Source organism: Leptodactylus fuscus, unplaced genomic scaffold (genome assembly GCF_031893055.1).
Source record: "Leptodactylus fuscus isolate aLepFus1 unplaced genomic scaffold, aLepFus1.hap2 HAP2_SCAFFOLD_565, whole genome shotgun sequence".
Classification (NCBI taxonomy): domain Eukaryota; kingdom Metazoa; phylum Chordata; class Amphibia; order Anura; family Leptodactylidae; genus Leptodactylus; species Leptodactylus fuscus.
In genome coordinates, this window is record NW_027440595.1 from 10,048 (window position 1) to 27,517 (window position 17,470).

The following is a 17,470-nucleotide window of genomic DNA, read 5'->3' on the forward strand; positions in this document are numbered from 1 at the left end:
ATTATAGTAGTTATATTCTTGTACATAGGAGTAGTATTATAGTAGTTATATTCTTGTACATAGGAGGCAGTATTATAGTAGTTATATTCTTGTACATAGGAGCAGTATTATAGTAGTTATATTCTTGTACATAGGAGCAGTATTATAGTAGTTATATTCTTGTACATAGGATGTAGTATTATAGTAGCTATATTCTTGTACATAGGAGCAGTATTATAGTAGTTATATTCTTGTACATAGGATGTAGTATTATAGTAGTTATATTCTTGTACATAGGAGTAGTATTATAGTAGTTATATTCTTGTAGATAGGAGCAGTATTATAGTAGGTATATTCTTGTACATAGGAGGTAGTATTATAGTAGTTATATTCTTGTACATAGGAGTAGTATTATAGTAGTTATATTCTTGTACATAGGAGGTAGTATTATAGTAGTTATATTCTTTTACATAGGAGGTAGTATTATAGTAGTTATATTCTTGTACATAGGATGTAGTATTATAGTAGTTATATTCTTGTACATAGGAGCAGTATTATAGTAGTTATATTCTTGTACATAGGATGTAGTATTATAGTAGTTATATTCTTGTACATAGGAGTAGTATTATAGTAGTTATATTCTTGTACATAGGAGGTAGTATTATAGTAGTTATATTCTTGTAGATAGGAGCAGTATTATAGTAGTTATATTCTTGTACATAGGAGCAGTATTATAGTAGTTATATTCTTGTACATAGGATGTAGTATTATAGTAGTTATATTCTTGTACATAGGAGCAGTATTATAGTAGTTATATTCTTGTACATAGGAGGTAGTATTATAGTGGTTATATTCTTGTACATAGGAGCAGTATTATAGTAGTTATATTCTTGTACATAGGAGTAGTATTATAGTAGTTATATTCTTGTACATAGGAGTAGTATTATGGTAGTTATATTCTTGTACATAGGAGTAGTATTATGGTAGTTATATTCTTGTACATAGGAGTAGTATTATAGTAGTTATATTCTTGTACATAGGGGGCAGTATTATGGTTGTTATATTCTTATACATATTTCTACTTACGTTAGTAGCCGCAGAGTCTTGTTGTCTGTAAGGCAGTTGAGTAGATTGTCTAATCCGCTATCAGTGATCTCGTTGATATCCACGTATAGTTCCTCTAAGGTCTGGTTATACTGTAATGCTTCCCACAGACACTGGATTCCCTCTGACCCGATGCTGTTGCCGCACATGCTGAAGGAAGGTATTGCAAATTTTACAAAATGACTATTGCAGAAAACTAATCTGACATGATTTGCTTCTTGTGTACAGAAGACGGTTTTATAATGTACTGTATATATTACTATACTGCCCTGGTCGCATATACACCTGTCCTTTATAGCATCATTAATAGGTATACCCACCTGAACATTTATGGCTATATCCACAGAATAAGCCACATGTGCCTATGACACCTGCATCTATCTTGAAATTGGGGATCCCCTGAACCCCATCTCATGGTCGCAGTGAAGGGAGATGGGCGCATGTTCGGTTCTCTAAATTGACATATGCAAGTGTTCTGGTAAGGGACATGCACGCACCCTATGGATCTTGCAATACAAGCCCAGATGGTAATACCCCTATCACCGAGTATACCGTCAGTACCTACTACAATATCATCACACTGCTTTCCTGAAATGCTTTGTGCTGCTGTAGCAGCACCACAGTAGTTTCTATCATATTTTATAAACAATATTATTAATAAAGACTCACAGAAGACTTTTCACTTGACACATCGGAGATCTGAGCACATCGGCCTCTATGGCTGCAGCTTCTTTACCCAAAGAGTTATATCGTAGGCTGAAAACAGATGAAAACATCAATGTCTGCAGAGTAAGAATATCAGGACACAACGCAGACGTCATAGCGGAGAATCAGTCTGTACAACAGAGATTTGTTTTATATGGTAGATACATTATTGTACATATCTTCTGTCTATATCCCTCTCCCCTCATAGAATGTAAGCCCTCGCGGGCAGGGCCCTCTATCCCACTGTGCCAATCCGTCATTGTTAGATTATATTTGTTTGTATATTTGTGTGCTGTATGTAACCCCCAAATGTACAGCACCATGGGATTAATATAATAATGTACAGAGCACCATGGGATTAATATAATAATGTACAGAGCACCATGGGATTAATATAATAATGTACAGAGCACCATGGGATTAATATAATAATGTCCAGCACCATGGAATTACCGGTAATATAATAATGTACAGAGCGCCATGGGATTAATATAATAATGTACAGCACCAAGGAATTAATATAATAATGTACAGCACCATGGAATTAATATAATAATGTAAAGCACCATGGGATTAATATAATAATGTACATTACCATGGCATTATTATAATAATGTACAGCACCATGGAATTAATGATGGATTTACACTTGGAATTGTGTCCACATTGGTGTATTTTTATCCTGACCTTGTACCTAGAGATCTGCTGTTGGTTGTAAAGGGTGTCAGAATATCATATCTGAGAGATGAATGGGTGACATCATAGTGTGCACAAGAGGTGTTCCTGGTGTGCAAAAGAAACCTGACCTGTGCACACCACAAATTCTATTTTCGATCTTTTGACCAGCAACATTTTTTGTACAGAAACTTGTGAAGTTGACCGTAGATAGTTGATGATTGTTCTCAAAACCTTGTAATATATATATTTGAAAGAAAGTGCGCTACATAGGGTTGAGCGATTGGGATCGGAAAAGATCGGCGATCGAGTAAATTTCACGATCGGGTTCCGGTCCCGCCTAAAAAGATCGGGATGGGAATTCCGATCCCGATCGCTCAACCCACTTATCTCCCCGGAGCTCGGGGCCGTTGTTCTCTGTCCTCTCCTCTTTTTCACATGCTGGCAAAGTGGCGTGCGCGCCCCCGCCTCCCTAGGCTAGTGTTACTAATGCTGGGAGTAGGCGGGGCTTGTAGTGGCTTAGGAGAGTGTGGGCGGGTACATGGAGGACAGACGTGAGTGATGCACACACGTCTCCCTGCCCTGTACCCGCCCACACTCTCCTAAGCCACTACAAGCCCCACCTATGCCCAACACTATTACTATTAGTTCATTACACTCTAGGCTACGACTAAGAACACCTCGTGTTCGAAACGCGTCAGTTTCTCTGGACATTACATGCACTCATGTGAGGTTTTGGACATGTTGCCCACCTCATTTTTTATGTTTTCATCTACTATATATTAAAAGTTAAGTTTTATGAAGAGTTGGATTGCTGGAATTTTATCCTCATCATCTTCTATATGCCCAACACTAGCCTAGGGAGGCAGGGGCGCTCGGAGCTCCTGGGAGCGGTGTACACACCGGGAGGGGAGGCGGCAGCGGTTCTGTGCAGGTAATCAGACAGCAGGGGGGACTAAGTAGCTGGTGGATTTTTATAAATCACTACACAGCGTGGAGTCCAAAAATTGAAGCCTTCAATCTTTGGACTTCCAATCTTCCACGCTGTGAAGTGAACAGGATCGTTTTTAAAATCCAATTTTCGATCATTAAAAAATCCCATTGACTTGCATTAGGATCGGAATTGGCATCGAGATCGGGTTCGGATGGAAAATGATCGGAAATCGGATTTTAAAAACGATCCTGAAATCTCAAGATTGGCTTAACCCCAGAGCTACATATTTCATCGACTGAATACCCATGTGTGACACCGGCATTCAAAGAGTGGACCACGCATGTCAACAGGTGTCAAAATTCGACAACAAGTGCAACGACCATCAAAAGTCTAGGCCACATTTTGGTATATTTTAGAAGTACAGCAAGATAATCCAACTATGTACTCACTACAGCGTCTGGCATCGATGGAGAAGCGGTTGCATTTGTCGGAACCCTTGGATTCCAATGTTTGTGTAGCCGAGGTTTAGGGTCTTCAGTCTACAAGTGGAGTGTTGTAGGATGTAACTCAGAGTAGCACAGTCCGCCGGGTTCAGTATCACTTTGAATAGATCAACCTCATCAATTTCCGGTGCCACCTCTTTCACCACCATTTCTTGTTTCAGTTCCCTCAAACAGTGGAGGAGGTTAAGGAGCCTCTGGTTCACTTCGTATGTAATTTTGCCTTTAAACCAGTCGGTTAAAAGAGCCAGAATGTCAACGCTGAAGGAGTCCACTAAGCCCTTTAGTTTCCCTTCCATCCTAAATGAGATAAGGCCCATTACAAAGCGAGAGAACATTTGTAGGTTCTCCCATTGATTGGCCGTCATGAGCTTCATAGTGGTGGCAATGAGCTCACATTGGATTGGTTCTTTAGGAGAAAGACCAAAACACCAGAGGTCAAGGCATTGTAGTAGCTCATCCGCAGAAGAACTTATGGAGACGACGCAATAGAGGGCAGCAAAAAATTCCTGAATGGTCATATGGAAGAAGGCAAACATGTCTGCGCTACCCTGACCATCGACGTTGACAAAGATTTGGTGAATGAAACTGTCAGGTAGTTGAGTTGGGTCAAATCCAAATCTTCGTAGGTCATCGGAAGTGAATAAAATTTTGCTTTCCAGCAAAGAAATGTAAGCGAGTTTCCCAAGTTGGTAAAGACTGTCCTTCAGATTGGAAAGAACAGTTGGACAGCAGAGGACAATTTGCTCCTTATCGACCTTTGGGGAATTGTCCCTGAGATGCATAATGGTACACAGATAGCACCGGTAGACCTCAGTCATCGTCTTTGGTGGATTCTCAAGGCATGACTCTGGATTGCTTTGGAAAAAGGGATCTAAAGCCTTACAGATGATAAAGCAGTACAGTGGGATGAAGGATAGGCCCGACAGAGTATCATTCTCCATAATGTACTGGCAAACTTTTTCAGATATACTCTTTTGTCTGAAGAATCTGAAACAGAATTCTTGGACTTGCTTTTCCTCAAAGCCAAGAATGACCACTTTTCGGTCAAAAACATCTAAAGGAAGGGATGGCCTAGGTCTGCTGGTCACCACAATCAATGCTCCTTGTAACAAAGAGCCGTTCAAGATACTGGAAACTAAATCCTTCACCGGTACTGGATCCTTGATGCTTTGCACCTTGGCGCATTGACTTATAGAATGCTTGAATTCGTCCAGTCCATCTAGTAGCACCAACAATCGGTCTGGTTGGCTGCACAAGTCCTCCACTATATTCTGCAAGTGGACATGTTTCTGCTTTATGAGGTCTACGAGGCTTATGGGCCCCTCCAAAAGGTTTATCTCTCGGAAAGCAAAATTAATTGCACAAGACACCTGGTTGAAGGCCTTCCCAATAGCCCACTCATGCATGATTCTTTGCATGGCATACGTCTTCCCAATTCCGGCGATTCCTGTCATCAATACCGTCTTTGGTCCTTGAGAATTTGGCTTTAGAGGGTTAAAGATGTCGGTGAGATTGATTTTCTGGTGCTTGTTGTGCTCATAGATGCGGGCTCGGCGATTGGCCAGAACAAGGTATTCGTGCTGACCTGGCAACCCTGATGGGTCCTCGTCTGTGATAAAAAGTTCAGTGTATCGGATTTCCAGCATCTCGCAACAGGCGTGTGATGTTTCCAGTATTCCTTGGATCTTGACGTTTTGTTTCAGTTGAGACGCCTTGTGATTTTGGAAATCATCTGAAAAATTGTAAGATAAGAGTTAAAGGGGATTCCAGGATTAGTAAATATGTCTGTTTTTTTGCAGAAACAGAGTCACACCTTTCTGTAGGTTGTGTCTTGTATTGTAATAGAGTTCCATGGTAAACAAGACTGCAACACTACAAACTACATGTATGCCAGTGTGGCGCTGTTTTTATAGGAAAGTAGCCACGTTTTCAAGTCTTTGGAAATCTCATTAAACACTAGAGGTCAGTCTGTCTATATCCTATTAATCCTATTAATATTATAAATGTGAAAGTTTGTGGGTTTGTGAGTTTGTGTTTGGATGTTTGGATCGAAAAACCGCTCCACCGATTTGGCTCAAATTTTCCACAAACATAGCTAATACACTGGATTGCGCAATAGGCTACTTTTCGTCACCATAACGCACATACGTTTTTCCCACGACCCACACAAACATCCAACTCACATCACCATCTCTGCAAAATCACAGACGCCTCGGGTAACACCATGCATGACTGCTGAAGCTGCAGCCGCGACACACACAGCTCCCCGGCATCATCATGGTAAGTGTTGTGGGGACACTGATCGGCAGGTTGCTTAGCGGAGGCGGGGGGGGGTTACAACAGGTGGTGTGTAATGGGGGGGGATTGGGGGAGGTGGTAGTGGTTAGGTTGGGGTTCTGCTGGGGGGAAATGGTACCACAGGGCCGAGGGTGAGTAGAGGGGGGGCCCAGATTGCACATGTGGAAGGGAGGGGGGGGGGTTACGGTCACCGGAGTCAAGGGTGGCTGGTGCTGGGGCGAAGGGGGAGATGTAGGAGGTCACTGTAATCTCTATATGGGGGCCGGGGGAGCGGGTGGTGGGTAAGGGCAGGGCCGGGGACGCAGGTAGCAGGAAAGAGGGGGTGCCGAGGTGCAGCAGCAAGGCCATTGCCTCCCGACCCACCATCCTGTAGGAGGGGCCCGCCGCAAGGAAAGGGACGTCGGGGGCCACGGGCCGCGCTGCAGGTGGTTCGCGCCAGGGTCAGGGGGGCTGCGGAGGAAGTCGCGGGTAGGAGGGGACAACAAACTGAGGGCAGAGATGGGGGAACAAGAAATATAAGCAGTTCACCGCCAACCCGTAGACGAAGTCGCGGGTAACTGCTAGTAGAGTAATAAACTAGCAAATAGGGTATGTACTCTGATAAGAGGAAGTGAGCTAATTCTGGACTTCATTTTCTGGGAAGTAGAAGCAGCAGGACATCCAGCTACGTACAGGAGGTGCAAAGGCTATACAAGAAATTGGGAAAGGGTCTGAGAGAACAGAGTGAACAAGTGATGTAAGGTAGAAGCAGCTTCTCAAGTTCCGAACTAAAAGCAGCAGGACAGCCAGCCATGTACAGGAGGTGCACAGACTATACAACAATTTGGGAAAAGGTCTGAGAGAACAGAGTGAACAACAATTGATGTAAAGTAGGAGCAGCTTCTTCTCAAGCTCCAAACTAAAAGCAGCAGCACAGCCAGCCATGTGCAGGAGATGCACAGGCTATACAACAAAATGAGAAAGGGTCTGAAAGAACAGAGTGAACAACAAATGATGGAAAGTAGGAGCAGCTTCTTCTCAAGCTCTAAACTAAAAGCACAGCCAGCCATGTACAGGAGATGCACAGGCTATACAACAAAATGAGAAAGGGTCTGAGAGAACAGAGTGAACAACAAATGATGGAAAGTAGGAGCAGCTTCTTCTCAAGCTCCAAACTAAAAGCAGCAGCACAGCCAGCCATGTACAGAAGATGCACAGACTATACAACAAATTGGGAAAGCATCTGAGAGTACAAAGGGAACAACAATTGATGTAAAGTAGGAGCAGCTTCTTCTCAAGCTCCGAACTAAAATCAGCAGCACAGCCAGCCATGTAAAGGAGATGCACAGACAATACAACAAATTGGGAAAGGGTCCAAGAGAACAGAGTGAACAACAATCGATATAAAGTAGGAGCAGTTTCTTGTCAAGATCCAAACTAAAATAGCAACACAGCCAGCTTTGTACAGGAGATGCACAGGCTATACAACAAATTGGGAAAGGGTCTGAGGGTACAAAGTGAACAATTGATGTAAAGTAGGAGCAGCTTCTTCTCAAGCTCCGAACTAAAATCAGCAGCACAGCCAGCCATGTACAGGAGATGCACAGACTATGCAGCAGCAAAACAGTAGGATGGGTTTAATAAAGTCCAATTAGAAAGTTGAAGAATTTTACTTTTAGGATGCAAAGAAGCCATGAAAAAAACTCAATGCAAAGTTATCTAGGAAAGGTCTATAGGATCAGTTTCTATAATGCTGCGTCATCAAGAAATAGACTTTTCTCGAGTAAAATAACTCTGCTTTGTGTTTGCTCTTGATCTTTAATAGCTCAATTATGTAATGGCCGCATCATAAAAACCTATTTAGTTCAATCATTATCCACATTAGCCCGCAGATTCGCCTCAAGCGTGATCAAAACCTTACAATCTTGGAACTTTACGCGGTTTCAATAAGTGATTTATTAATATTTCATTAAAAAAAAAAAAAAAACTAAATGAAAAAGTTTTGCTGGTAATTACTCTCTGGGGAGTTTATTGAGCTCAATGATGACTATATGCATTTTATGGTCGGTGCTAGCTGCGACTCCCCAAATATGCTGAAGGAGCAGTGACAAACACAGGCTGAGGCCACTGACTGCATGGCGTCAACTAAATCTAAAATAGTTCAAAGCCGATCAGACACATGAACGCTTGACCAGCAAATCCACCATCTCCTATTCCTTCAGTGCATCTATAATAATAATAACAATAGGAAATTTGCAAAATTTAAGAAAAATCATCCTACCTTCAAATTGTTGTCGTTCACCCGGTGCCCTGGCTGTTTGGCCTACAAGAACATAAAATATTTATAAGGTATCACCAAATAACCTCTAGGATCCCATGTGGGCTCACCGCAGATATTAGATTCTAGCAGATTCCACAGTTTATGGGGTTCAATGACCTCCACTGGTATCTTATAAGAACATGGGATGGACTTCTTACAGATTACTTATCCATTCCTTAGTTTCCACAAGATATATTGAGTAGTTGCTAACCAAAAGAAACAAAAAGTTACACGATCTATACAATGAGCTATACACTGGGTGCCCGACCTGCAAGGTAATAGGAACTAGAACGACGTACCTTCCAGCAGTGGAAGTTCTCCTGGTGCACTGAATGGGCAGCCTACAGAAAAATAGATCATGTTGTTAGATCACCCAAAGAACGTTCATGGTCAAAAGTCAAAAATTGGACGTTCAGGTTAGATTTACATTTGCATCGGAGACTCTGTTGGAGGATTTACCGCAATGTCCTTCGAAAATCAGAGGATAGCTTTTTCATCTGCTGCTTTAAGTTTAGAAGCATTGGCACTACGGTTGAGCGATCGGGATCGGAAAAGATCGGATCCCGATCGGCGATCGAGCAAATTTCACAATCGGGATCGGCTGGAAAATGATCTGAAATCGAATTTTGAAATCTCAAGATTGGCTCAACCCTAAAAGTGACTTTTCCCATAGAGAAGCATCGACTAGGGTTGAGCGATCGGGATCGGAAAAGATCGGATTCCGATCGGCGATCGAACAAATTTCACAATCGGGATCGACTGGAAAATGATTGGAAATCGAATTTTAAAATTGATCCTGAAATCTCAAGATCGGCTCAACCCTAGTTGGCACAGATGAACTTCATTATTGTGAATGGGGTCCATAGGGTCAATGGACCAGACCAATGGACAAAGATACTGAAAATTTAGTGTCCATTGGTTGGCAGGATTTACAGATTCCTTATATATTTGAAACATAACAGATTTTTTTGGATGCAGTGCCATGTCTGTTCACAGGTTATGTGTGGTATTGCACCTCTAGACCGTTCACACATATCTGGTGGGAACATGGATTGGACTTGTTCGTTGTTACTTGTGCCGATGATATAAGCAACAGCAAGGATATCTGGTAGTCGATCACTCAACTTTACAAAAATAACAACCATGGTCAAAACGGTGTGCCCAATTTTTAGCCACACTACGGTTAGCCACACCACTTACGCTGCGAGAAACAGAGCCCTTCCCCAACAGTCCAGTCTGATGATGTCACCGCTCTGGCCTGCATGGTGACATCACCACACAGGAGGTGGTCTGACAAAGTCAGCAGAGTAGTAATTGATCTTCTATACTTTGGTTTGGGGTCCATGTTGCACCACGCAGGCAGTAGGCTCTTCTAAGCCCAGCTGTCCCCAGTATGGGCTTTCTCTGCCCCTCTAACTACTCCGTGGCAGCAACGGAATTTTTGCAGATCTTATCTCTCGGCATCTCCATGCACTCTGTTTATTACCCAGCATTTATTTGCGTGCAGGAAAATTCCTGGACTTCTAACCCAACTGCTGATAACACATCTGCAATAAAGAAACGCTACGTGAGCTGAGTAAGGAAATGTGGTCCATGGGGCCATTGACAGGCAGCTCCATGTTCTACATCTATTACAGCTCATGTACTATCACACTTCCACTTTCTACGATAGTTGGGGTGTAGCCCTGAACACATCAGTTATACCAGGGACCACATGGGCAGAATATAAGCAGAATCTAGGACAAGGAGGTACGAACTGGTTGTTGTAGTTCCACATCAACTGGAGACCACAGGTTGCAATAGACCCCCTCCACGCGACCCATCTATCAAAGTCAACGGAACCAAACACCCCTGTCCCACAGGCCCGATGCCTTGGAGTAACACTGGACCCCAACCTATCCTTCAAGTCACATGTTCAAACCCTTAACACTTCCTGCCGCCTCCAACTCAAGAACATCCATCGAATCCGCTCCTTCTTCACCCTTGAAACAACTAAGACGCTCGTCCAGGCCCTCATAATCACCCGCCTAGACTACTGCAACACCCTTCTCCATGGACTCCCAGCAAACACCCTCACTGCTCGCTTAATTCACCTCGCCCTCCGTTCTTCATCAGCTGCTCCCCTCTGCCAGTCCCTCCACTGGCTACCTATAGCCCAGCGAATTGAGTTCAAGCTACTAACATTAACATACAAAACCATCCACAACCTGTCTCTTCCATATATCTCCAACCTCATCTCCCGCTACCTGCCCACACGTTACCTCAGATCCTCCAATGACCTCCTACTCGGCTCTTCTCTCATCCGCTCCTCACACAACTGTCTCCAAGATTTCTCCCGTGCATCCCCCATACTCTGGAACTCCTTACCAAGACACATAAGACTGATCCCCACAATCACAGGATTCAAGAAGGCCCTGAAGACTCCCCTATTCAGGAAGGCCTACACCTCCCAATAACACTATCACCGCACCCCCATCTGTACAGTCTCCCCCTCTCCTTCTGTCTCTATCCCCCTTCCCCCATAGATTGTAAGCCCTCGCGGGCAGGGCCCTCTACCCCACTGTGCCAGTCAGTCATTGTTAGTTTTATATCTACCTGTATATTTTGTGTACTGTATGTAACCCCCAAATGTGAAGCACCATGGGATTAATATAATAATGTACAGAGCACCATGGAATTAGTATAATAATGTACAGCACCATGGAAATAATATAATAATGTACAGCACCATGGGATTAATATAATAATGTACAGCACCATGGAATTAATATAATAATGTACAGAGCACCATGGGATTAATATAATAATGTACAGCACCATGGAATTAGTATAATAATGTACAGCACCATGGAATTAATATAATAATGTACAGAGCACCATGGGATTAATATAATAATGTACAGCACCATGGAATTAATATAATAATGTACAGCACTATGGGATTAATATAATAATGTACAGAGCGCCATGGGATTACTATAATAATGTACAGCACTATGGAATTAATATAATAATGTACAGCACCATGGGATTAATATAATAATGTACAGCACCATGGAATTAATATAATAATGTACAGAGAACATGGAATTAATATAATAATGTACAGCACCATGGGATTAATATAATAATGTACAGCACCATGGGATTAATATAATAATGTACAGAGCACCATGGAATTAATATAATAATGTACAGAGCACCATGGTATTAATATAATAATGTACAGCACCATGGAATTAGTATAATCATGTACAGAGCACCATGGGATTAATATAATAATGTACAGCACCATGGTATTAATATAATAATGTACAGAGCACCATGGGATTAATATAATAATGTACAGAGCACCAAGGGATTAATATAATAAAGTACAGCACCATGGAATTAGTATAATAATGTACAGAGCACCATGGGATTAATATAATAATGTATAGAGCACCATGGGATTAATATAATAATGTACAGCACCATGGAATTAATATAATAATGTACAGAGCACCATGGAAGTAATATAATAATGTACAGCACCATGGGATTAATATAATAATGTACAGCACCATGGAATTAATATAATAATGTACAGCACCATGGGAGTAATATAATAATGTACAGCACCATGGAATTAATGGTGCTATATAAATAAACAACAATAATAATAATAACTTAAGGGTACAGCGATGGGCACGTACATCACTCCATCTAACACCATGTGGGACCATAGCTTCTCAATGGGATTCCGTAATGTTATATATGTCCTATACTGTCTAATAACGGAAAATACAGCCAAAGGTGGTGTGTGAACATACCCCAACAGTAACGAAAGACAGACCGAAATGTGAAAAACCTTTTATTTTAAATATATTCTCATAAAGCTACAGTACTAGTGATGACTGACCGTATACTTATCTATATACTGTATATATAAGACAAATTATATATTATAAATTATATTGTTATATATGGTATGGTTAATATCCATTCAGTTTGATATATATAATATATATGATTATGTGACAGATATAGGCTAGTTAGAGTGATAGATATATACGATAATAGATGGGTAGAGGATGTGGAGAGCCTAGTCAATATTTTTTATGGGGGGGGGGGTCTGGATTGGGGTTTGTATTTATGATGAGGTCTGATGGGGTCGTGTACATGACTCTTGACTCAAATGCTTGGGGGTGTGTCCTATATAAGTGGGTGGGGCGTACAGCAAAAGATTTCTCATGGGACGCTTCACACATGGCTTCTTGGAACCTCCCTGATGTCACGTCTCATGTCTGGGTTATTGTAGTACTTTGCAGAGCTGCGGGGTCACTTTCTGTATGTTTAGGCTTCTCGGGTCATGTCGTCCTTGTCGATGGGATGGATAACCTTCCTGTTAATTGTAAGCACCAGCAGTCAGTCTCTGCACCCATAACAATGACTCTGTTCACTTCAAAGACTATGAGATAAATGAGGAGGGGTCTCCAGGGCTCTCATCCCTTGGCGAGAGTGGAGGGCGGTCACAGAGAGCGTCTCTCACTCTGGAGGACCAGACATGTCCTGCACTATATAGCTAACCCATTGGTGTGAATGGACATTGTGTAATACTTCATTTCCCCTCCGGGAGTGCTGCAGCAAAACTGAACACTGATTGCCAGGTTTCCTTACAGATTATAACTGATTTATTTGGGGAAATCCTAGCAGGGGGTCAGCTTATTATCAAGGGACATGTCCAACAACTACAGTATGTCCAAGCAAAGAACCCCATACCGCAAGCATACGTCTAAATTGGGGTCCGCATCATGAAATCTTATGTCCACTAACAATCAACATTAAACTTTCTTTCGTGTTCACATTTCCATTTATGTCACTGTTCATTGATAGGGACAGGCCATGACCTAGTCCTGCTCATACAGCTGAGGGGACACAATTGAATTCAGTCTGAACAGTGTTCTACGCACTTAACAGATACAGATTTACTAAGACTGGTGTAAGTATATAGGTAGTTGTCAGTGTATACGGGGTACAGATAAGTGGTGACTTACCTCCTTTCTCCAGGTTGTACTTGCTTCCACGCTTGAGTCCACTTTTTATCCTTGACCAGGTCGTCTTCTTCTGCTTTTTATCCAGACCTGTAATGACTGAGGGGAAATGGGACCCATTATTTCTGAAGATCAGTAAGATTCTGCTAATCTTAAAGTAACGTGTCATCTGAACCAGCCTATCACCCCAGCCCTGCAGATAGATAGGTTACTGTCACCAGAACCAGCCTATCACCCCAGCCCTGCAGATAGATAGGTTACTGTCACCAGAACCAGCATATCACCCCAGCCCTGCAGATAGATAGGTTACTGTCACCAGAACCAGCATATCACCCCAGTCCTGCAGATAGATAGGTTAGTGTCACCAGAACCAGCATATCACCCCAGCCCTGCAGATAGATAGGTTACTGTCACCAGAACCAGCATATCACCCCAGCCCTGCAGATAGTAGGTTACTGTCACCAGAACCAGCATATCACCCCAGTCCTGCAGATAGATAGGTTAGTGTCACCAGAACCAGCATATCACCCCAGCCCTGCAGATAGATAGGTTACTGTCACCAGAACCAGCATATCACCCCAGCCCTGCAGATAGATAGGTTACTGTCACCAGACCCAGCATATCACCCCAGTCCTGCAGATAGATAGGTTACTGTCACCAGAACCAGCATATCACCCCAGCCCTGCAGATAGATAGGTTACTGTCACCAGAACCAGCATATCACCCCAGCCCTGCAGATAGATAGGTTAGTGTCACCGGACCCCAGCATATCACCCCAGCACTGCAGATAGATAGGTTACTGTCACCAGAACCAGCATATCACCCCAGTCCTGCAGATAGATAGGTTAGTGTCACCAGAACCAGAATATCACCCCAGTCCTGCAGATAGATAGTTTACTGTCACCAGACCTAGTATATCACCCCAGCCCTGCAGATAGATAGGTTACTGTCACCAGACCCAGTATATCACCCCAGCCCTGCAGATAGATAGGTTACTGTCACCAGAACCAGTATATCACCCCAGCCCTGCAGATAGATAGGTTACTGTCACCAGAACCAGCATATCACTCCAGCCCTGCAGATAGATAGGTTACTGTCACCAGAACCAGCATATCACCCCAGCCCTGCAGATAGATAGGTTACTGTCACCAGAACCAGCATATCACCCCAGCCCTGCAGATAGATAGGTTACTATCACCAGAACCAGCATATCACTCCAGCCCTGAAGATAGATAGTTTACTGTCACCAGACCCAGTATATCACCCCAGCCCTGCAGATAGATAGGTTACTGTCACCAGACCCAGCATATCACCCCAGCCCTGCAGATAGATAGGTTACTGTCACCAGACCCAGTATATCACCCCAGCCCTGCAGATAGATAGGTTACTGTCACCAGAACCAGCACATCACCCCAGCCCTGCAGATAGATAGGTTACTGTCACCAGACCCAGTATATCACCCAGCCCTGCAGATAGATAGGTTAGTGTCACCAGAACCAGCATATCACCCCAGTCCTGCAGATAGATAGGTTAATGTCACCAGACCCAGCATATCACCCCAGCCCTGCAGATAGATAGGTTTCTGTCACCAGAACCAGCATATTACCCCAGCCCTGCAGATAGATAGGTTAGTGTCACCAGACCCAGCATATCACCCCAGCCCTGCAGATAGATAGGTTAGTGTCACCAGACCCAGCATATCACCCCAGTCCTGCAGATAGATAGGTTAGTGTCACCAGACCCAGCATATCATCCCAGCCCTGCAGATAGATAGGTTACTGTCACCAGAACCAGCAGATCACCCAGCCCTGCAGATAGATAGGTTACTGTCACCAGACCCAGCATATCACCCCAGCCCTGCAGATAGATAGGTTACTGTCACCAGAACCAGCATATCACTCCAGCCCTGCAGATAGATAGGTTACTGTCACCAGAACCAGCAGATCACCCAGCCCTGCAGACCAGCATACCACCCCAACCCTTCAGATAGGTTACTGTCACCAAACCCAGCACATCACGTTGGATATCAAAATGCCTGATCCTTTGTTATACTTGGCCAAGCTGGATACAGAATGGGTGGTAAACTAGTGCCCTTTGTCCTTAAAGGCATTTAAGTAGGATATTTAGGGGCAGTAATGGGTCCACTAGTTTGGAGGACATCTTTGAGATGTAGTAGAACATTTTACTACGTCCCTTGAGTATAGATGCCGTGAGAGGTGAAGCAGCGGTGCAATAGTGCTGGGGTAAGACCGACTGCACCTTCTGTTGGGTATAAACTTACCCACAACTTCAGTCGGCTGCTTGAAGTAAACAGGGAACGTGTTTCTTAGCCAGTCTCGGAGCTCTAGACAATAATGTTCTTGAATCTGCTGGAGAACATGGATGAAAGTCCTGCAGCTATTCTCGCTCTTCAGCATGATTTCCAGTACGGAGATGACCTGGTTTTTCTCTGGTCTGCTCTCCAGAAGAGCAAAATAAGTCTCCTGGGATAAGGCCCCGGCATCGTGAAGCCATCTCAGCAGCACCGCCGGGTTCTTCTCCAGCCATTCCACCAAGGATTCTTTACATGCTTGGACTTTAGAGAGACATTCTGTCTTTGATGACATCTAGAGAGAAGAAAAGCTAACGTCAGCTGGGCAGATATGGAAAAAGATGTGGCCCTCAAACATACCTGACGATTTTATAAATGTCTGCGTTATTTTTACTCTTCTATCAATATGGCGTGATATTTACCTGTATTACGCCCTGTAGGAACTCTTACCCACACCCCATTGTTCACTAGTCACTCCGGCTTACAATGACATGTGGGCGGGGTTTATAACTGTCCTGTAGTAGTCACTACTGGGCCCGGGACCGTGAGGGGGCCCTAAAGGTCCCTCTGTCACAAAAATATATCGGTATTCTCAATGGCACCAGATAGGCAGGGGCCACATTACAGATTTTGCATTGGGGCCCTGGAACATTGAATTCCGCCTCAGCCCCCATCCTGTGTTGCGACCAGGACACCCCTCTAATTCCTCAACTGTATACCCACCGCCGCTATGCAACAGAGGTATAACATAACCCAATGTACCCAGCCCTGGTCACACTCCAGCTGTTACGATGCCGGGCAGTGCATGCTGGGAGCTGTAGTCCTCCAGCAGCTGTAGAGGCACTGGCTGTACACCGCTGCTCACCAGTATATCTGTGCAATATATCCAACCTATAGTGATGTAACAGACATGGCCGCCCTTATGGATCCAGACAGAGGAACATATGGAAGGATCAGTAATAAGAAGACGAGACTCACCGTGTGCGGGCACCAGAAGTCGGCCAGGTATGGCGGGGCTGCGTCTCCGATCACTATAATAACACACAGGAATAATAAAGTCTTTACCTGCACATTAATGATTAACCCTGCAGAGATAAAGGAGGCGGCTGCGCCTACTGACCTGCCGAACCCTAGGAATACAAGACAGGCAGAGGGCGCTGCGACCCACGGAGACGAATAATCCACACATCTCTGTATACTCACCTGCCCCAAGGGGCAAAACCGACCGAGCACCTGGCTGAACAGGAAAATCCCCGGACATCTGCAGAGTCACCACCAGGGGGCACTGTCTGCAGATACCCCTTTCTGCACCAAGGAGGAGTCGTATCGGAGTGACTGTAATCTATGGAATGGATGACAATATTGCAGGCAGAGGAGAAGGTTATTGGGGGACACTGGACAATTGGGCGCAGGGTGTAGGAACCTGTTCCGTTGCCAGGATATAAGATGAGATACGGCAGAACATGGAGGTATACAGGTATCCTGAACTATATTTACCACTACTAGGGGTGACTGACATACCAAATTTTCTTCTACTAGGACCTGGTAATGGTGTAAGACAGTGGGTGTAATGAAGGTGCCCCGCGTCTGGATGGGGAACAAATAATCCCAAATAATCCTCTATATTGG

At 43.7% G+C, this 17,470-nt stretch overlaps 1 protein-coding gene across 1 annotated transcript; it reads right to left on the reverse strand.

The window, feature by feature from the left end:
- Positions 1 to 1,065: 1,065 nt before the first annotated feature.
- On the reverse strand, positions 1,066 to 16,847 carry LOC142188592 (nucleotide-binding oligomerization domain-containing protein 2-like; the record flags this gene model as incomplete). The annotated part of the gene is made up of 8 exons (XM_075261886.1): positions 16,820 to 16,847; positions 15,812 to 16,136; positions 13,534 to 13,629; positions 8,797 to 8,838; positions 8,459 to 8,500; positions 3,847 to 5,632; positions 1,753 to 1,839; positions 1,066 to 1,233 (listed from the first exon to the last, which is right to left on the reverse strand). Coding segments are annotated over exons 2-8 (2,546 nt in total), but the record flags the coding sequence as incomplete, so codon positions are not given.
- Between the last annotated feature and the right edge of the window lie 623 nt (positions 16,848 to 17,470).